Source organism: Uncinocarpus reesii, genomic scaffold (assembly GCF_000003515.1).
Source record: "Uncinocarpus reesii 1704 scaffold_5 genomic scaffold, whole genome shotgun sequence".
NCBI classification, from domain to species: Eukaryota; Fungi; Ascomycota; class Eurotiomycetes; order Onygenales; family Onygenaceae; genus Uncinocarpus; species Uncinocarpus reesii.
In genome coordinates, this window is record NW_003052496.1 from 2,415,011 (window position 1) to 2,434,767 (window position 19,757).

At 54.5% G+C, this 19,757-nt stretch overlaps 8 protein-coding genes across 8 annotated transcripts in view; 4 read left to right on the top strand and 4 right to left on the bottom strand.

The window, feature by feature from the left end:
- Positions 1–1,144, top strand: part of UREG_07873 (importin alpha subunit) — a gene marked incomplete at both ends in the record, with an annotated part of 1,882 nt that extends 738 nt beyond the window's left edge. Inside the window, 2 exons of the mRNA XM_002583054.1 lie at positions 26–173; positions 243–1,144. Coding sequence (XP_002583100.1) covers positions 26–173; positions 243–1,144 — 1,050 coding nt within the window. The remainder of the gene's footprint in view (positions 1–25; positions 174–242) is intronic.
- A 602-nt stretch (positions 1,145–1,746) lies between these two features.
- On the bottom strand, positions 1,747–4,277 carry UREG_07874 (uncharacterized protein; the record flags this gene model as incomplete). The annotated part of the gene is made up of 8 exons (XM_002583055.1): positions 1,747–1,856; positions 1,923–2,111; positions 2,179–2,383; positions 2,445–2,848; positions 2,920–3,331; positions 3,386–3,642; positions 3,857–3,912; positions 4,132–4,277. 8 exons carry the CDS (start codon positions 4,275–4,277, stop codon positions 1,747–1,749), a joined length of 1,779 nt encoding a protein of 592 aa, XP_002583101.1.
- Positions 4,278–4,690: 413 nt separating this feature from the next.
- On the top strand, positions 4,691–6,325 carry UREG_07875 (uncharacterized protein; the record flags this gene model as incomplete). Its single annotated transcript, XM_002583056.1, has 5 exons — positions 4,691–4,810; positions 4,864–4,967; positions 5,025–5,367; positions 5,454–6,131; positions 6,191–6,325. The coding sequence occupies 5 exons, from the start codon at positions 4,691–4,693 to the stop codon at positions 6,323–6,325; spliced, it is 1,380 nt and encodes a 459-aa protein (XP_002583102.1).
- Positions 6,326–7,033: 708 nt separating this feature from the next.
- On the top strand, positions 7,034–8,550 carry UREG_07876 (uncharacterized protein; the record flags this gene model as incomplete). The annotated part of the gene is made up of 6 exons (XM_002583057.1): positions 7,034–7,194; positions 7,247–7,615; positions 7,668–7,961; positions 8,013–8,055; positions 8,106–8,277; positions 8,330–8,550. 6 exons carry the CDS (start codon positions 7,034–7,036, stop codon positions 8,548–8,550), a joined length of 1,260 nt encoding a protein of 419 aa, XP_002583103.1.
- Positions 8,551–9,762: 1,212 nt separating this feature from the next.
- On the bottom strand, positions 9,763–10,075 carry UREG_07877 (uncharacterized protein; the record flags this gene model as incomplete). The annotated part of the gene is made up of 2 exons (XM_002583058.1): positions 9,763–9,924; positions 9,983–10,075. 2 exons carry the CDS (start codon positions 10,073–10,075, stop codon positions 9,763–9,765), a joined length of 255 nt encoding a protein of 84 aa, XP_002583104.1.
- An 843-nt stretch (positions 10,076–10,918) lies between these two features.
- On the top strand, positions 10,919–11,452 carry UREG_07878 (uncharacterized protein; the record flags this gene model as incomplete). Its single annotated transcript, XM_002583059.1, has 1 exon — positions 10,919–11,452. The coding sequence occupies one exon, from the start codon at positions 10,919–10,921 to the stop codon at positions 11,450–11,452; it is 534 nt and encodes a 177-aa protein (XP_002583105.1).
- Positions 11,453–13,035: 1,583 nt separating this feature from the next.
- Positions 13,036–14,218, bottom strand: UREG_07879 (uncharacterized protein; the record flags this gene model as incomplete). Its single annotated transcript, XM_002583060.1, has 2 exons — positions 13,036–13,796; positions 13,846–14,218. 2 exons carry the CDS (start codon positions 14,216–14,218, stop codon positions 13,036–13,038), a joined length of 1,134 nt encoding a protein of 377 aa, XP_002583106.1.
- Positions 14,219–15,218: 1,000 nt separating this feature from the next.
- On the bottom strand, positions 15,219–19,021 carry UREG_07880 (uncharacterized protein; the record flags this gene model as incomplete). The annotated part of the gene is made up of 2 exons (XM_002583061.1): positions 15,219–17,791; positions 18,826–19,021. The coding sequence occupies 2 exons, from the start codon at positions 19,019–19,021 to the stop codon at positions 15,219–15,221; spliced, it is 2,769 nt and encodes a 922-aa protein (XP_002583107.1).
- Positions 19,022–19,757: the final 736 nt, after the last annotated feature.

The following is a 19,757-nucleotide window of genomic DNA, read 5'->3' on the forward strand; positions in this document are numbered from 1 at the left end:
TCGTGGACAGTCCCTCAACCCCGAGACTTATTCTCGGCGCCCGGGATCCCTACCGCCCGCTTTGGCCTTGGATCAGTCTGAAGTAGGCAGAGTCAGCATGCTTCGTAAACGCTACCTGGACCCTTCAGCAACTTCTGTCGTGCAAAGACGTCCCCAGCCTGACTTGGCCAACGGTATGTCCAGCGTCCATCCCGCTTCTCTTCCCCCACATCCATACTCACGTGATGCATAGATCCTCCCAGCCCTGCCAGTCCTGGCAAAGCTCGTCTACATGTTCGACGATGAAGTTCTAATTGATGCTTGCTGGGCCATTTCATATTTGTCCGACGGCGCAAACGATAAGATTCAAGCTGTGATCGAAGCCGGCATTCCTCGGCGCCTGGTGGAACTCCTGAACCACGCATCCACCTCGGTGCAAACCCCTGCTCTTCGATCCGTTGGCAACATTGTGACCGGTGATGATATCCAAACTCAAGTGATTATCAACTGTGGTGCCCTACCTGCACTTCTCTCTCTCCTCAGCTCGACCAAAGATGGCATCCGCAAGGAAGCTTGCTGGACTATCTCCAACATCACTGCTGGAAACTCCACCCAAATCCAAGCCGTCATTGATGCTAACATTATTCCTCCGCTCATTAACCTCTTGTCCAATGGAGATTTCAAGACCAGAAAGGAAGCTTGCTGGGCCATCTCAAATGCTACTTCAGGCGGTCTTCAGAAACCTGACCAGATCCGCTACCTCGTCTCTAGAGGGTGCATCAAGCCACTGTGCGATCTCCTTGCCTGTCCTGATAACAAGATCATTCAAGTGGCTCTCGATGGTCTTGAACACATTCTCAAGGTTGGAGAGCTTGACAAGGAATCTGGCGAGATGGGAGAATCGAATGTCAACCGGTACGCCTTGTTCATCGAAGAGGCTGGTGGCGCGGAAAAGATTCACGAGTGTCAAAACAATGCCAACGAGGAAATCTACATGAAAGCATACAATATCATTGAGCGGTATTTCTCTGATGAAGATGAAGCTGGCGCTGACATCGATGAGCTCGCACCCCACAAAACGCAGGCCGGTTTCACTCTGGGAACCAATCAACCTCAAACTGGCGCCTTCAACTTTGCCAATGGCGGAGATACGATGGACATGTAAAATGGTTTCTTGCCTGTCGATATGAATGATCTTGAGGATCCAGAGTGACCATGTCTGTCATTTTGACTGCTGACACAAGGTTTAACAAGCTGGCCGCACAAGGGCTGCCACTCAGATATGCCCGGTATTTGCTCTTTTTTTGCTCCGTGTTTTCACCCTAGTTTTTGCGTCGTGATGAATTTCCATGATATACAGGATGCACCGTCATGTACTTCCCCGAAGCATTTAACCATTTTTTATATTTCCAACCCCGGCGTACAACTTTTCTCCTCAAACCACGTTCCCATCGGCGTTTGCAACCATGTTGTATTCCTTGTTTATCCGCAGAACCTGTAGCTGGCCAAGAATCACCAGTTAATGAGGAAGAACCAGGTCTGCATGGTTTCCTAGCACTTTGTTTTTTGTGGGTTATTGGGTTTTCTTTTGAATGCTTGGGATTCTAATATGGCTTTTTAAATTTACTACTATTCTCCCATATCCCGCCCAATGACCCATCTACCCGGCCCGGTCCCCCATGTTTCTGGTAGAAGGCTAGCACAATACAAAAAAGTTGATTGATCCAACATGGATTCTAGTTTAGATAAGAGTTGTATACTACAAGTCTAAAGGGCCTGCAGGACGACTTCACCCATCATGATGACCTTTTCTTCCTCCAACCTCCGCCCGACGAGCTGCAGGCTGACGGGCATGCCGTGGATGGCGGAGGGGTTGTCTACAAAGTCAACGTTAGAACGTCACAGCAAAGCGGGAGGAGAGACGAGGAATGGGAAAGACGTACATTCATTCTGAACCTGCTCGTCGACCACGCTCAACGGAGCCTCACCAGCGACGGAAAGGTCAATTTTGGCGTCCACGGAGACGTTGCAAGGGAAGGAAATGCAAGAGTAGTCGAGGATGTTGTACACGCCGGTGTAGGCGACGTGTTTGAATTTTGTGTGTTCGACGGCGGCGAAGGGGCAGGTTGGGCCTGGAATTGTACATGTGTTAGCGATCGATTATATGTCAGGGGTAGAGGGAGCAAGGGTTGAACTGACAGATAATGGCGTCTAGGCCGGCGGCATTCCATCGGTCCAGGTAGTCCTTTTGCAGCTTGTTTCGTATGGTGTGGAGCTGCCAGAGCTCGTAGACGCCGCTGTCTACGGCGCGGCCGTAGCGTTCCATTTCCGGGCGGATGGGTTCGTCGGACAGGGAGAGGAGCTTCTGGACGGATCTCCCGCCGTCGGAGAGGAAGAAGCGATCCTATTGGAGTTAGTCCGGTCGTATGGAATTTACGACGGGGGTTGAGCGGAGTCCGGCTTACCAGGATATCGGCGGCCTTGTCGTGATCGATCGGAGCCCAATCAACGACTTCGTGACCTGCGTTGCGCAGTTTCTCCGCCGTCTCCTTCAACGCGCGACGGACGGGCGGCGTGGGCCGCACCATGCCGTCGTCCCACGTGATGCCGATCCTCAGTTTCTTTTGAGGCGCAACGGTTCTCCACGGGATGGGGATGCATTTCGGATCGACCAGCCACGGTTGGGAATTGGTGACGGTGGATGCAAAGAGGGCGAGGGAAGCTAGCGAGGGGCCCATGGGTCCGTTGACGCTGAGAACGGATTCCTGGCCTGCAAGCCCGGATTTGGTGAGGATGTTGGGGAATCGCCCGAAAGAAGGACGGAGGGTGAAGATGCCGGTGAGGGCGGCGGGGATGCGCAGAGAGCCTCCTGTGGACGGGTATTAATATTAAAAAAAAAGGATAGATGGGATTTTGGAGCAAGTATGGAGAATTACATACCGATATCCGTTCCGACGCCCAAGGGGCTTGCGCCAAATGCAATCAGGGCGGACTCGCCGCCCGATGAGCCTCCAGAGGTCAATAGCCTGTTGCGGGGGTTCGTCGTGCGCCCAAAGACATTGTTGACGGTCTCGGCGATCATCATGGCGGTAGGGACGTTGGTCTTGACGTAGAACACGGCACCGGCATTGCGGAGGAGGTTGACGAGGGTGCTGTCAAAGGCGGCGGGATCGTTGACCCAGGCGCTGAAGCCGAGCGTCGAGTCCTTGCCGGCGACGTTGAAGTTGTCCTTGAGCGAGACGGGCAGGCCATGCAGCGGGCCGACGGGGGTTCCGGTGGAGGCGAGATGGGCGTCCAGGGCCTTTGCCGTCGCGATGGCCTCTGGGAACAGGGTCTCGGACAGACAGTTGGTCTACAATTGGTTAGCAATGGAGTGAATATGTGGGAATGGGAGAAGCGGCCTGACCAGCTGATGTGCAGCCGCGGCGCGTTTGCAAAAGGCGCGGGCGACAGCTTCGGCGGACCAGACGCCAGATCTGGTGTTTTGCAATATCTCAAGGGCGGGAGCGGCCGTGATCTTCAGCTCAGCGGGCGTAAACCAGCCTGAAGCCTCTGGGAACGAGGTCACATCGCTCTGGGAGGCTGGAGGGAGGATGTCTGCGGGAATGATCCATTCGGGCGGGATTGAGGCGAGCAGGGCTGCGCGTTTGGCGGCGCTGATGCCTTCTCATGCGTTTTTAGCCATTGTGTCTCTGTTGAGATTGCTGGGATATTTTGCACGAGAGATCTCAGATGAACATCCGGGAGGGAGGCAGAGGAAGAGAGGAAAGGCTCTTGGGACAGCTCCCTCCGGTCGGAACTTGATCTCTGGCTCTCAGAGCATCTCCACATAGATAGCATTCTCCATCAGAAGTATAAAACTGGTCATCCAGCGCACCGGCATCGAGCAAAGCCGGGTTCGCGAGAGAGGACGAGGAGAGCTCTGGGATCGAGCTTCAGGCACAACCCCACAGCGGGCAGCGCACTCCGGGGTGCAGCAGCATGGGACGGCAGGGATGCACGGAGCCGACGTCGGCCTCGAGACACGAAGCGCTGCAGAGACTGTCCGAGTGTAAGCGTGGCGGCAAAGCAGCGGGCGAAACGCGGCAGAGAAGCGTGTGCTGGACGAATGCCTCGGGATCTCGTGTGCAGCCGTTGTGCAGACTAACTAACTAGTTATCTGGAGAGTTTGCGCCAGCCCGCCGCTGAACCAGCGATGGCTCGAGTCTGTCGTATCTCGACCGGCCGATATCGACTCTGCGCGCTGATTTGGCGTTTTTCGCCGACGGAGAGAGAGAGAGTGAGGGCGTGCTCCACATGGTTGAGGGCGAGATTGAAGCATTGCGGTGGCGTCTGAGCTGGATTGAGTGAGAGAATATTTCGACATAATTATATATGATAGATATAATATGTAAATATATATTTGTGTGTGTGTGTGTGTGTGTGTATAGAGATAGAGAGAGAGAGTGCATACAACTATAGAGAATGTAGAGAATACAATATATCTGATCAAAGACTGTATCCGATATCGGGCAGCATCTCGGCCGCGATAGAGCTATGGATCCGGAGTATTTTTTTATCTTTTGCCATCTCCATCTGGAGCCGTTCCCCGGGTTCCCCATATCTCGACCATCGAGACCTGCCCAGGGGGATATCGAGAGTACGAGTATAAATACACCGGCGAGGCGGCCTCGTCGGGCGCCCTCGCTTGCTGGCATCGCTCCCAGAGACCATGGCCAAGTTCATCGAATACCTGCGCGGCAAGGAGAGCCGGCCCGGCGAGGCGGCGCTCCTGCGCAAGCTTGATTTCTTCATCCTGACGTTTTGCTGTCTGATGTACTTTGCCAACTACGTGTGTGCTTTCACCCTGACTTGATTTTTGGCCTGTTACTGACGGGACTGCAGCTGGACCGGTCCAACCTGGCCAATGCCTATGTGTCTGGGATGAAGGAGGACCTGAACTTCAAGGGCAGCCAGTTCAACCAGATCAACACGATCTTCACGGTCGGGTAAGCTGCCCCCGGATGGAGGGTGAGTTATAGTATAATAGGATTAACGGAGAGTAGATACATCCTGGGCCAGGTGCCGTCGAACCTGGCGCTGCAGTACATCAAGCCGCGCATCTTCTTCCCGGGGATGATGCTGGTGTGGGGAGGGCTGACGATGGTGACGGCGGCGGTCAAGAACCCGCAGGGCATCATGGCGATCCGGTTCTTCCTGGGGCTGGCGGAGTCGTCGACGTTTGTGGGCACGCACTACATCCTGGGGTCGTGGTACACGGAGCGCGAGCTGGGCAAGCGCAGCGGCATCTTCACGGCGTCGGGGCTGGCGGGCACCATGTTTGGCGAGTTCATCCAGACGGGCATCATCTCGTCGCTGCACGGGGCGCGGGGGAATACCGGGCTGGCGGTGGCTTTTTATCTTGAGTGATGATATATATATATATATATATATATGATGAGATGAGATGTGATGAGAGATATTGATGATTATAGATTGACGGGCTGATCACGGTGCCAATCGCGCTGTACGGGCTGTTCCTGTTCCCCGACACGCCAGCGACGACGACGGCGCCGTACCTGACGGCGGAGGACCGGGCGCTGGCGATGGCGCGGGTGCCGGAGCGCGGGGCGGAGCGCACGCGGCTGGACTGGGCGTTTGCGCGGCGGGTGTTTGGGTCGTGGCACTGGTACGGGTTCGTGATGCTGTGGGTGATTGCGGGCGAGACGGAGTCGTTCTCGACCAACTCGCTGCTGGCGCTGTACATGAAGGCGCACCCGACGCGGCGGTACACGGTGGCGCAGAACAACAACTACCCGTCGGGCGTGCCGGCGGTGGGCATCGTGTCGACGCTGTTCTGGGCGACGCTGACGGACTTTCTGGGCGGCAAGCGGTACCTGGTGGGCTTCTGGATCGCGGTGACGGGCGTGGCGACGTCGGCGATGATCCTGGCGCCGGGCGCGTCGACAGCAACGGTGTTTGGGGCGTACTACTGGGCGGGCTCTGTGTATGCGTGCCAGGCGACCTTTTTTGCGTGGGCCAACGACGTGATGCGGTACCGCGACGACGCGCTGCGCAGCGTGGTGATTGCGAGCATGAACATGGGCAGCAATGTGATTAATGCGTGGTGGAGCATTGTGTTTTACCCGGCGGACACGGCGCCGTACTTTACAGTGAGTCTTGATGAGTGTGATGATGATATACGATGAGATGCTGACGGTGATGGTGATAGCGCGGGATGTGGGCGATGATAGCGTGCTCGATCGCGATGGCGGTGTGGACGGGCGGCGTGCTGTACATGGCGGAGCGGGAGAAGAAGCAGACGCAGCGGGCGGTGGTGGACAAGGGCGAGGACGAAAAGGTGTAATAGCGTACAGACTGTAGGATATGTAATGTCAATCTATCTGAGAATGATCGTGAATCTTCTACGAGGCTTCTGTCGTATTCGCAGGGGTTGCGGCGATCACTCGGGCCGTGGGCGCAGGGGGCGCACGAGGGGAGTGTGCAGCCTTATAGCGTGGCGATGACGATAAAAATAGGAAAAGAAGAAAAAAGAAAGGAAAAAGAAAGGAGAGAGAGGAAGAAGAGAATAAGAGAACAAGAAGAGAAAAAGAAAAGCATCAGATTAACAGAGTATCACAGAGAGAGGGAGAGACAGAAATCACAATCTGACAATCTGAACAAGACTAACAAGCATCATCCCTAACGTCCCATTGAGCATCCAGACACCCCATTACCTAAGGCAACGCCTGCGATTAGCTGGACATCCCGGCTGTGAATGCGACATACGAGCAGAACAAGAGCAGAACAGAATCACACTCGGCCGACTTGTTGCTGGGATGCGCTGCTATTTAACCACAACCGGCCAGGGACCTTTGATCCTGCAATTTGAATCTGAATCTCAATCTGAATCACTGACTGAATCACCATCTTGAATTGAACATTTTGACTTGATATCCTCTTCTCTCCTCTCTCCTCTCTCTCTTCTCTCTCTCTCTCTTCTCAAGTCAGCCAGTCTGCTTCACACGCTCCTTACTGCGGTCCCCGATCGCCCGTCGCTCTTTTGTCTCTCACCATGAGTTCTGGCTCTTCAGACGCCGCCGCCGCCGAAAAGGGCCCCTCCGCCCTCGAGCAGCCCTCCAACGGCATCCTGCCGCCCTCGTACGACCCCGATCCCGACCAGAAGCGCGCCCGTCGTCGCGATGACTGGATTGCCATTGCAAACTTCCATCCCGGGTGAGTCGAGTATCCCCAAATTCCTGTCGTTCTTCGTGCTGACTGCTCTTAGGTGGTTCGCTGCCTGCATGGGCACTGGTATCACCGCCATCCTGCTCGAGCGTCTCCCCTACCAGTTCCCCGGCCTGCACTACATCGCCGTCGCCATCTTCATCCTCAACGCCGCCCTCTTCACCCTCTTCCTCACCATCTCCCTCGTGCGCTATGCCCTCTTCCCCGAGAAGTTCAAGCAGATGCTGCGCCATCCCGCCCACTCCATGATGCTCGGCACCTTTCCCATGGGCTTCGCGACCCTCATCAACCTCTGGGTCTTCATCTGCGTCCCCATGTGGGGAGACTGGGCCGCCAACACCGCCTGGGTGCTCTGGTGGATCGACGCCGTCGTCAGCATCTTCACCTGCTACTATGTCCCCTTTGTCTTGTAAGACTTGCCCTGTCTCTGGTCTGGAGAGACGTCTTTGCTGACTGTGTAGGACGACCGTCCATCCCGCCAAGCTCGAGACCATGACCGCCGCCTGGCTGCTCCCCATCGTCGCTCCCGTCGTCGCGGCGGCCTCGGGCGGCGTCGTCGCAGAGGTCCTGCCCAACAACTCCCACGCCATGCTGACCGTCATCTTCTGCTATATCATGTGGGGTTCCGCCGTGCCCTTTGCCATGGTCATCATCGTCATCTACTTCCAGCGCCTCGCCCTGCACAAGATCGTCCCCTCGGCCGTCATCGTCAGCACGCTGCTCCCCGTCGGCCCACTCGGCCAGGGCGGCTTCGGGTAGGTCTCCATCCATCCAGTCGTTTCTCTGTTCGATCTAACTGTGCGTAGCATCATGCAACTCGGCATCGTCGCCCGGCGGGTCTTCCCGACGGTGAGTTCCACCCCGCATGTCGTTTCTCGACACCACTGACCCTCTCGCAGCAAGCCGACATCCTCTCGCCCCTGGCCGGCGAGATCTTCTACTCCGTCGGCATCTTCATCGCCCTGGTCATGTGGGGCTTCGGCCTCGTCTGGCTGTGGTTTGCCGCCGCGTCCTTTGCCCGTGGCCCGTTCCCATTCAACCTGGGATGGTGGGCATTCACTTTCCCGATCGGTGAGCCGGCATCTGCCACCCCTCCCCTTGCCTCAATGCTAACCTGCAACAGGTGTCTTCACCACGGCATGCACCCTCTTTGGAAAGGAGTTTGACTCGGTCGCGTTCAACATCATTGGCACGGTAAGCCTCTCCGCATCTCTCTGTGCCTCCAGCACTCCTGACGCTAACATGGGGTATCAGATCCTCTCCGTCTGCGTGACGTTGCTCTGGATCATGGTGTTTAGCTTCACCATCTGGAAATCATGCACCAAAGAACTCTTTAGACTTTAGACCCGGACGAGGCCATCGTCGTCCCTTTGTGCTTTGCTCTTTTGGAAAAGAAAACTCGTAATGGGCTTGGAGGGCTCTTGTATATACCGGCGGCATACACGTCCGTCTGCGATATCCCCTTGACGTTGTTCAACATCCGCACGCTGCAGGCTCAGTATTCCCCTTTGTAAATAGCGGATCTTTTTCTTTGTTTTGTTTTAGAATCTGGAGCCAGTTGTTCAGGATAATCAAAAGTCGTAATATTTTTCAAGCAAGAGTGAGATCCAGAGTGAAAGCAAGAGTGAGAGTGTAAGAGGGCAAGAGGTGTGTGGTATAGTTATAGCTAGTAGCACAAAAGGTGGGCTCCGTGTGATTGCGTGATTGCCAGCCCAAATTGCAAGCTGGAGAAAGAGAAACAAAAACACCAGAAACAAGAGAGAGACGGCGAGAAAGCCAACTGACAGCGGGCGCCCGGGGGTTATATCCCCCAGAAGCCCTCCCCCGGATTCCCCATCTTTGCTTTTTCCTCCTGCTCTCCCCTCCATCACCACTCACGATCTGGCGGTGAGTGCTGATCCCAGCACACAACCAGTCAACACCACCCGCGAAACCTCGACCGCCAGTTCCCCCCAGGCCGCTATTTGGTCGTCTGGACATGGATCAACCCTCCCAATCGCTGGGTGAAATTCCTCCGTCGTCCTGCGCGGCATGGCCACCAGACAGACCACCCACACCCCCCCCGGACGGCGCGAGCTGCCACCGACCAATCGCTTGTTTTCTGCCTCCCTGGGACATGGAAGTTATTCCTTTGCGTGACGGGGATCTGGGACGGCTTGTGGTTTTTTATAGCATCAGTGTCCGTGGTGATGCGACGCTTGAGGACTGGGCGTGAAAAAGAAAGCAAGTGCAATGCAATGATGGCTCAGATGACTCTCTCTCTCTCCCTCTCTTTGTCAGGATACAGATCAGCTTCAACAGTCATTGGAATTCACCTCGCTAGCTCATTATGTAGACATCACCCGTATGCAGAGACCGGCCCGCTCTTATCTGATTTCCTCGCGCATAAATCCCGTCCAGAACGCCCAGCAAAACGGGACTCTGTCCCCCAGACTCAAGTTGGCAAATTGTGCTCGCATTCGTGAACAAGGCTACTCCCGGAGCAGCGTCTTCCCCATAACCAATAATCATTCCACAATCCTCCCTGGATCATTCATCCTTATTTCCCCTTCTTGCCTATTCCAAATCGTCAGTCTTCACCTCTCGTATATCTCCCGGGGAGGGGGGAGGTGTCATTCCCATACCGTATTCATTGGAACCGCACAGTCCGTCCTTGGGCGCATATGGCCCGATGCACTCACGTCGTGGACCCAGCCAGATCATAGGGTCGTCGGGGGACTGAAACCATCGCCCTTTGTCAGCCTCGACTGCCATTCCTCGGAGCATCACCACTTACTCTTGGATAGTTGTCCCAGGAAGGGTTGACTTTGGCGCTGACGCCTGCGGTGAGGGTGAGGGCAATCACGCTGAGAATGGCGGCGGTCTTCATTTTCGCGGTGGAGCGTTCTCAAAAGATATCAAGAGAGGCAAAAAGGGAGTATTTGGAAAGAGACTGTCTTGTTCGAGGCGATGGCTTTGCTGGATGATTCTTCTTTCGTTTCCGGGGGGCCATTCTCCCCTTATTTATACCCATCTCGATCGTGGAGATGCCAGTCTGGAGTATCTGGGGGTGGATCCTCGCGATGTCGCCAGGCGTCATTTTTTTCACGCAGCATCCAACAACATCACCGTTGTTGGTGAGAGATATTGCTCAATATCCCCTGATCCTGCACATCATCGGCGATCGACCGTGATGCAGCACGGCCTCCCCACGGGGAAGATTCTTTGAATCTCTGAGATGTTGATTGGTTTGGCCTGGAGCGCTCAGAGGAGACCGACGGGGCATCTGGGATGAAAATCCCGCAGAGACGCAGTTGAGGCATCACTGCGGGATTAAACAGAGCAGCAACAGAAACTTTGTAGCTTCTGTCTGTTGAGATGAATTTGTGCGCAAGAAAGAGGGCTGTCATTGTACTTGCAGTGACAAACTGAGCATCGTGGTAGTTGGACATACTCATAGAGTAGATAAGCAGCACTCTCTGAGATTTGCCATACAACTCTCCTCTAGATGAAGACAAGAAATGAACAACTCGCTGTCTTTGTCTTTGCTGGCAGAAACATCTGTTGTTGGATTGTTTCAGTGGTGGACATTCTTTGTCTCCAGTGTGACGCTGATGCAATATGACAAGCCAACCGCCACAGCATCATCATCATGATCACATCGCATCCCCTGTCCCTCTATTGTCCCTCTCATAGTAATTCTCTTTGTTGACAACACTCCCGAGTCCTCACCATGTCCGCTCCATCAGCCCCGCTGCCCTCCTACGTCGATCCCACCGTCTACCCCCAGACCCTCCACCTCGCCGCCGAAAACATCTTCCTCGAACTCACCTACCACCCCCTCTCCCCCCCCGCCTATCTCGCCCACACCCGCTCCCCGCTCGCCGGCGCCAACGTCCTCTTCCTAGGCACTACTCGCAACTCCTTCAACGACCAGCCCGTCGCCCGCCTCGCCTACACCAGCTACGCGCCCCTCGCCCTGCGCACGCTGGCCCAGATCGCCCGCGCCGCCGTGGCCCAGCACGGCCTGTGTGGCCTGAGCATCGCGCATCGGCTGGGGGAGGTGCCCGTCGGGGAGGAGTCCATTGCCATCGCCGTCAGTGCCCCGCATCGCGCCGCCGCGTGGAGGGCCGGCGAGCAGGTGCTGGAGGAGTGCAAGCGGCGAGTCGAGATCTGGAAGCGGGAGGAGTTTGTGGGTCAGCCCCCGGGGGTGGGCGAGTGGCGGGCGAACAGGGATACGGATGCGTCGGGGGAGAACGTGCTGTAGAGTGGTATGTTACAGAAATCGGGGAGCAAATACAAGCTAAACGCGTGGGTAAAAGGGTCGAGAAGAGCTCCATTTCGTCTACCAATTAACGCACGTTTCTATTGTACAAAAACATATAGCTATATCGCCAATCCCAAACAGAGAATATCCCCCCAAACGCCCGTTTTATGTACAGCCCCAATGCACGATGAATGATGAGTGGGAAAGGAGCTCTGGAGCGGAGAATCAAAAGGAAGCACAGCACGGACATGGCTGCGTCAGGCTCACGGCCCGGTGGTGTCCAACTCCTTGCCTTGTCTCTTCCAATCCTTGATGTGGTCCAGGATGATATTCGCGGCACCTTCCGGCGAATCCTGGCGGCCTATGCACTCGACAAAGTCGCCTTCAGGGTCTAAACAAATGCCATTAGCTAGCCTCGTCAAAGAGGGTCTGAACACGCTCAACCTACCCATTAGGTAAAAGTAGATACTGTGATCCACCAGATAATCCTCGCCCGGCTTGATGTTTTCCGGCGTGCTGAAATAGACTCGGTACTGCTTGCACATGTTCTTTACTTGCCCGTACGTCCCCGTCAGCCCCAGGATGCCCTCGTGGAACTCTTTGAGATACTCCCGCAGGACCTCTGGCGTGTCTCTAGCTGGGTCGCATGTGACAAAGATCGGACGGAGTGCGCCCTTGGACTTTGCGTTCACCTTATCGATGATCTCCGCCATCTTGTCCAACTCATCCGGGCAGATATCGGGGCAATTAGTAAATCCAAAGTATATCTATTCCATCCCAACCACAGTCAGAAACAAACCATCTCCCACAGATAAGTGGTTACTGCGTACTCACAAAATTATATTTCCCCTTCAACCGCTCGTCAGTGAACTCCTTGCCGTCCAGATCCTTTAGCACAAACGGCCCGCCGACTTTTGGCTTCCCCACCCCTTTGCTCATCTGCACAATGCGCTCCCGCTCCAACCGAGCCTTTTCATACTGGAAGTACACGATCATCCCCGCGCCCGTGAGCACAAAGAGCAGCGCGGCCTTCCACGAAAAAGGTCCCGTGGACGAGCGCGCCTTGAGTTGTTGGATCGTCTTTGCGGCGGGCGCGGGGGTGGTGGAAAAGGTGCGCACCGTGCCCGCGCGCAGGATTGGACTCGCTCGGAGTAGTTGTGAGCGCGTCCTCGATGCCGTGGACGCCCGAAGATTTGCCTGGCAGGCCAGCGATGCCGCGGGAGCGGACCGGGAGAGACGAAACGCCTGCCGGAGAGAATGGGAGATGGATAGGGGCATGGTGGAAGATGCCATTGTGCTTGGTGATATTAGTTTCCTTCTCGCAGCGATTCAAGACGGCAAGCAGGCATCGAATTGTTTCTTTTGCTGGCAAAATGCAGTTGCTTGGCAGCCGTCACCTGATGGGGTGAGTAAGCATTCCTGGCATGGCCCCCTTGCTGGACCAGGGCTATGCGGGAACAATATAGAGTGCAATAAGTTCAATTTCTACAATGGATACCAATATCATTAAAATAAACGCTCTAGCCAAACGCCAATATCCCAGCCAGACTTGTATCCATTCGCTTACGCCAAAAGACGGGGTATCATTTCCTTGCGGACCTCTTCCCGCTGTCCGACGTCCTGCTGGGCTTCGGCCGGGAGGGTACCTGTGACTGACCCAGTAATCGCAACGGAGAGCTGAGAGGCTCTGTATCGCCGGAGCGCGGCGGGCTGGTCGTAGAATCCGAGACGGGGGGCGCGGGCACACGCGGAAAACGCGGCGGAGCAGCGGCAGCTTCAGCCTCAGCTTTTGCCTCTGCCTCTGCCTCTTCTCGCTGCAGTTGCTCCCTTTCCCGCTCCACGCGCTCGTCCACCATTCGGCGTACACTAGTCTCGGCCCATCCCAGCTGTGTCCTATTCGAAGGCAACTCGGACTCGACCGTTGAAGGTGTTGTTTTCACAAGGTACTCTAGGGGCACAACCTCGTCCTTGGAAAACCTTTGGTAGGCTCCCTGAGGGCTCGGGGGTTTTGGGTTTTCCGGCGTTGTTGGCGCTGGAGCTGCACTCTCGGTTCGAGCCAGTTTCTTAGCGCCTTCTGCAGTTTCTTTGGGCTGGGGTCGCTTCGTTGTCGTCGTGTGCATATAAGTACCCAGCTTCTGCATGAACGCGGAAACCTTGCTATATTTGAGGCCAATCCGATCTGCGAGTGCCATATGTGCCATGATTGGAAACCTTCGGACGAGTTGCTTAAGACTCAAAGACGCATATGGGACTCCCTCTTCGGTACTGCTATCCTCGACATCTGGGTCAATGAGTTCTTCGCGCTTGACGTTGTAGAATTGGCACAATGACACCAGCTGGGCCGCTATAGAGTCTTAGTATTTAGGATCTCTGAATTTTGGTCATGGACTTACCCTTCGGATCATTTTTCAGCTTCCAAAAGTCTGCGACAGTCCTGGGAAAGTTGTCTGGAGTTGCATACCTACCGTCGGTTTGATATGCACCCACCGGCAGGAGGATCTTGACGGCTCGATCTGCTTTCCCGTTGGCCATCATTGCGCGGAGCTGTTCTACTGTAGCATCGATACCATCGAGGCGAGCATCCATTTCGCCAAACCGGCCATCCATATAATCCCGCTGCATCTTGAATTGGTGTTCAACGGCATTTATGATGATGGCAAAGCCCTGATCGGTATAGTCTTGAGCTGATCCATCGGGCTTCTCTTGGTTGGTACTCGACGCAAGCTGCGTGAGCAAGGTGGCAGAGCGAGGGAATGCTCTCGCCATCTTGACAGTTGGCAAGCGGCAGACGATGGCTATTTGCTATATATTTGTATAGATTTATATCTTGCGAGATGCATATCACCCTCTGGCATGGAGATATTCAAACATCATGTTGAGGTTGATGTTTGGCCTTTTAATCGCAGCGACGGGATTTAGGCAGCCATGCAGGTCTTGGCCCAGAACAGCGAAAGCGAATGGCCTGTCAAAGCCCTGAAGATGGCGGAGGTTGGATGCCCTTTTGATGCTGGCTTAGTTATTGGAGATATCCGTACACAACAGTGCTCTACTCCCTTTAGTTGCCAAAAATCCTGCAGCTAAGTTAACTAACCTAACTAGTTAAGGGGCCAGCACGGGCAAACGTAGCCATATCGGACCTGAAAAACAAATTTACCAGCATCGTAGAATCCATAAACTAGGTAACAAATGGGATTATTATTCTCGCCAGAGGCTCAAGTAACGGGCTAATTAACTGCTATGTATTACAAAGTGATGAAAGGGAGATAACACATATCTTCACAGAATGGAACAAGGCAAGGGATCTGAAAAAGAATCAAATGAAAAAAAAAGAAATCAAATTGGAAAGGAGACAACCTTACTCCTAAACTTTTGGTCGATAATGAAAACTGACTGACTTGCATTCTATCGTGCCTGCGCCCCCAAAAGTACCAAAGAACGGCCGTAGGCGAAGAAAGGCAAGGACAGGAAGAAGAATCAAATGAACGTCAACCGGCATCTGGGGGGGTTTCTGGGGGAATGCGGTTGGAATACGTGAAGGGAAGAAAGGGGAAAAGACAAACACAAGCAAGCACATATCCGCCACACCAACAACAAGAAAGGTCGAATAATCAGCGCAAAGCCAGCAAGAGGGATTGCAAATCCACCATGCAAAGCTCTATGTCGCAAAAGAGTAGGTAAGAATCGCTGTTAGAAAGTGGTACCGCCGCAGCATACTGGCAATGAAAAATGGATGGTTATCCTAATGCGTCTTTGGTGAATTGAAAGTTCAAGGCAGCCCGCGACTTGCCTGGCTCGCACGGCTTGGGCTAGTTCGGCTGCGTTCATCTTCTTCGATGACATCGCTCAATCTTGTCGGGTGTCGATGTCTCGGCGTCACAGATTCCCAAGTTGGTCCCCAGCCTGATCCGCTGTAATCTACGGGCGCAGGCTGATATCCGCTCTCCCCTGCTGTCGTGTTGGCGGGGTACTGTTGGCGGTAACGGGCCTCTTGCTCCAGTAAGTCCTGGTTCTCATAATCGTCGCTATCTTCGGAAACAGTGCGGGGGTAGGAAAGCTGGCGACCGGGGAAATCGGGATGGTTGGTGATTCTAGGTTCGTAATCTTCAGAGACTTCGCTTGCTCCAGCCTCGCTGGAGGGCACATATGAGCGTTCATCGGCCGCAGAACTTGATGGAGGCTGGCCATGAAGAGCAGAGCTCTCGTGTTGGTAAAATCCTCTGGTGGGCGCCTGGGTGGTAGTGGGTTTGGAACTCGGAGCACCTGTAGTGGTCGTAGCAGTGGGAGCACGGGGGGTTCCGAACTGCGCAACATCGGGTTCATGATGAAGGCCAGGGCGATCTCTGCTGGTGTCTGGGAATTGCTCCACTGCTTTCGGGGTTGAAACTTGGCTGTCATAAGAATACTGGTCGGTTTGGTCGATTGGTTCGCCGGGGGTTTGGCCGCCCATAGAAGTCGGTCCTGGACCGCCTGGATACGGGCCTTCCCTAGTTTGCGGCCGATGGGTGCTGACCTGTCTGCTCGGGTAAGCTTGAATCATAGGAACGACTTGCACGCCACCAACAACTGTGGGCTCGCCGTTCCGGAGCGACGCAGTACGCTCGCGCTCCTCTTGCTCGCGGCGTCCCAGTTCTTCCCAAGCTCGACGAGCTTCGTCCCTCGAAATCTGCAACTCGCGACGCATTTCTCTAACGAGCTCTTCAGCTTTGGCCTTATCGACTCCCGCTTGTTTCGCTGTTGCGACCGCTTCTTCTCGGCCTTGACGCTCCGCTTCTAGCAATCGTCGTAATTCTGCCTGCAATTCTTGGGATCTCTCCTGTTCGGCGCGTGTATCGAAGAACCAGCGTTGGAATTTCCTTTCTGACGAAGCTCGCAATCGTTGAAGCTCCACTACAGCATGGAATAAATTAGCTCCGGCGGCAGAGAGGTCGGTGATCTGGCGGGACATCTGCTGGTTGAGCGGGTCTTTGTTCAGATCTTCGTTATTCTGTTCCAAACGACGAATCCAGTAGCTTGTCAGACCCTCCCAATGCGAAGACAGCATTTCCCATCGCTCGAATGCATGCGGGAAGGGTTTGCGAGCTTGTGGTTGCGCGGCTTGGGAGGAGCTAGCTTGGGTCTTTGAAGCTTGGGTGTTAGGAAAGCCGCTTTGTATGGCAGCTTGAGCAGCAGTCTCTGGAGCTCTAGATTGTGAGTGTCTTGATTGGTGTGTTGCACCCATGGAAGTGCGTGCTCTAGCAGAGGATTCCTGGGTTGCTGCCTCGCCTGCGCGTCGAGGGTTAGGGTGGGTTCCAGAGCTCGGATGAACAGCGGGAGGAATATCTGCAGTGCCGGGGTCCTGAGGAAGGGGCACATCAGGCGGACGAGAGGCCATTCCCATGTCTGGTCGCCTGGTAGTCGAAGGCGGAGCCTCTCCGGCAACGCCAGCAGCTTGTTTCCGGCGTTCTTCATGTGCGAGCCGTTCTAGCTTTTGCTGTTCCATGTCTTGTTGATGCTTGATTGTTTCTATCTCCTGTTGCTCCCGCTCTCGTGCTTCCTGCTCTGCCTTCTTTCTTGCTTCACGGTCATTTCTTCGCCGCATAATCTCAATGGGAGTTCGTAGGCCACTCTGAGCGGGGTTCGACTGCGGGGGAGCAGGCCCTTGTGCGGTTCTATGGACTCCATTGTAATGAGATCGCCCGTTACCAGCCGTTGTAGCCGATACTCCGCCTTCTGCCATAAGTTCTGACATCGAAGCGTCGATTTCGCCCTGAATGGGAGTGAATTGGTATGGTTTGCGCAAGGCCTCCTCGAGCACCCAAAGGATTGCGGACGCAGTTCGAGAAGAGACGCGATTACTTCGTGCTGGCCAGAAAGATTCACTCACAGGATGGACTGAAGCTGGGACGGTGGATCTCTCTCCTTCTGTTCGAGGCGGGATGGGGAAGCGATTCAGGGAAGGATGAAAATAGTGTTGCGCACGGTGAAGGGGCTCATCAAATCTCACAGCGGCAGGGGCAGTGGCAGTATGCGTGTCGGCTGGCTGCGAATCCGTAGCAATTGAGCGTGTTCTCAGCCGTAGACGCCTTCGTAGTGCAGTCCCAGCACTTTCAGGGTCCGGTGATATAACGGACGCAGAGGACGGGGGCCGGGAAGGTTCAAGACGAGGGTTAGGGAGTGAAGATTGTCTCTGGTGCTGCTGGCGTTGCCGTGAAAAGCGAGGGGTCGTAATCGTTGCTGGGTCGTCAAGGTCGTGGAGCTCGTCAAGCCGCTTGGAGCGTGGTCGCGACACCGTGAGTGTTGCAGGCGCGGAAGATCGAGGAAGTAAAGTCACGGTGAGAATAAAGAGGAGGAAGCGAGTGTCTCAGGATGGTCTAACAGGCAGACGAAATGGCTGGCGGATTGCAATGGCTGTTCAAAGTCAACAGAGAAACGAGGGCGCAAACAGCATGATAGAGGCTCACAGCTAGTTAGAACTGACGTAACTTAACGAAAGCATCGGACAGCACGCAACAAGTCGCACTGATGTTGATAAAGATAAGGATCAGGTATTACGGAGCACAAGGCGGGAGAGATAGAGAGAGAGAAGGAAAAAGCAACCCGGGAGGAATTGGCGCGGAGACTTCGAAGTCGGGTGGCTGGTCAAATGGGTGGAGGAGAGACCGAGTTGGCGAGAACGAGAAGACTGGAAGAAAGACGACAGAAGAGCAGAAACAACAACCGCAACGGTCTGGCTCTGTCTCTCGCGATCTTCTCTCTTGTGCGAGAACCACGTTCGGTTGACGCCTGTCTTCGTTTCTTTTTCCTCCTGATCGTATCTCCTCGATTCTATCCTCCAGCAGGCAATGGGCGCTTTCTCCCCGTTTCAACCTTGCGATTCTCGGGCCTCCTCACACGCTGCAGCTGCAATCCTTATTTGTGCTGGTGATGGCACTGTTTCATAGCAACCGCCTCGTGCTCAACGGGCACTATCGCCAGCTCAGCACAGCTTGACTGAGGACGACGGAGATTCTCTTCCAAACGGCTCGTTGCCCAGCTGCCGACCCGGAGAAGTCCCGCAAGTCCACATTCCTGTCAGGCCGCCGTCTTTCCCCATGAACCCATTCACCAGACAAACTCGCTGCAGAACGGTGATTCGAGCAAAGGCGCACGACGGGGACCTGGCCGTCGGTTGGGCAAGCAGACTCGGGCGATTGACGTCAAGCCGCTCCCCTGTCGACTCAAGCGTCCGAGTATTTATTAGTTGGTGATTGCTGGCCATCGACAGCTGAAAGACGCTGGGATCCACCAATGCCGGACCAACACGCAGACATCTTCGTTTTCAGGCATCGCACAAAGCCGCCATCGCGATCGGGGGGTTCTTTGACTCGTCCTTTGCCCCGGACTGTGCCTCGAACCTCGTTTCCAAACGTTTCCAGACTTTCGGATTATGCTTAACCTTGTTCTTTTTTCCCTTGCTGGCTTTTCATGTGTGCGCAAACAAACAACGGACAGGCGCAGAGCTCCTGCGGCCAGCTTTGTTTCTTGTTGCGATTGAAACAAAACGTTCACGATAATAGCAGGATCAAAAATCCCATCACTCCACACAGCCATTCTGGCTGACTGGGCCTTTGGAATCAACCAATCCTGCTTGGGGCTTGTGGCCTCCTTTCAGAAAAGCGTTGAACAAGCTGTCACTGACGCAGGCGTGAAGGATTGAAAGGGAGAGATGTGTGGTCACTGGTTCCGCTACGTGATGGCTAAACAAACGTCTGCGTGGATACTAGAGCTAAAGATGTTCCGGAAGGATGGACATGTTCCTATCAGGTGCTCGGCTGTTATGGCCTGTTTCGATACCATAGAGCTTTGGGAATGTACCATGTCACAGAGCTCTATACTCTGGGGATAAAGGAATGTCTGTGAGTGCTGTTTGATATCCTCTGAAGCCATCATGTCTACCGTACCAACTTACACGATATGATAGTGTACTGGGGGTTTATCTCATGATGAAATGCATGTACAATGCCTTTTGTCACTGGTAAGAAAAGGGCATTGGGGGTTCAGCTAAAACTATATCAAAGACTGTTATATTTGCAACCCCCCAGTTCTAACCTGAGGCTAAGCATATTACCTCTACTGCATGTAGCATTGGGTAGTGGATTGGCTTGAACCTCCGACTGACCCTAACTCCCAGTGACTACTATACTGACAATCAGCAATATGCCATGGTGGGAAATACGGATTGACCTATGCACGCTGCAGTCCCGATGGCCTGGTGATTCGAAATTAGCATATGCAACGTCTCTTGTAACATTTTGTCAAGCGAACCATCAAGAGGCAGCCGTTGAGT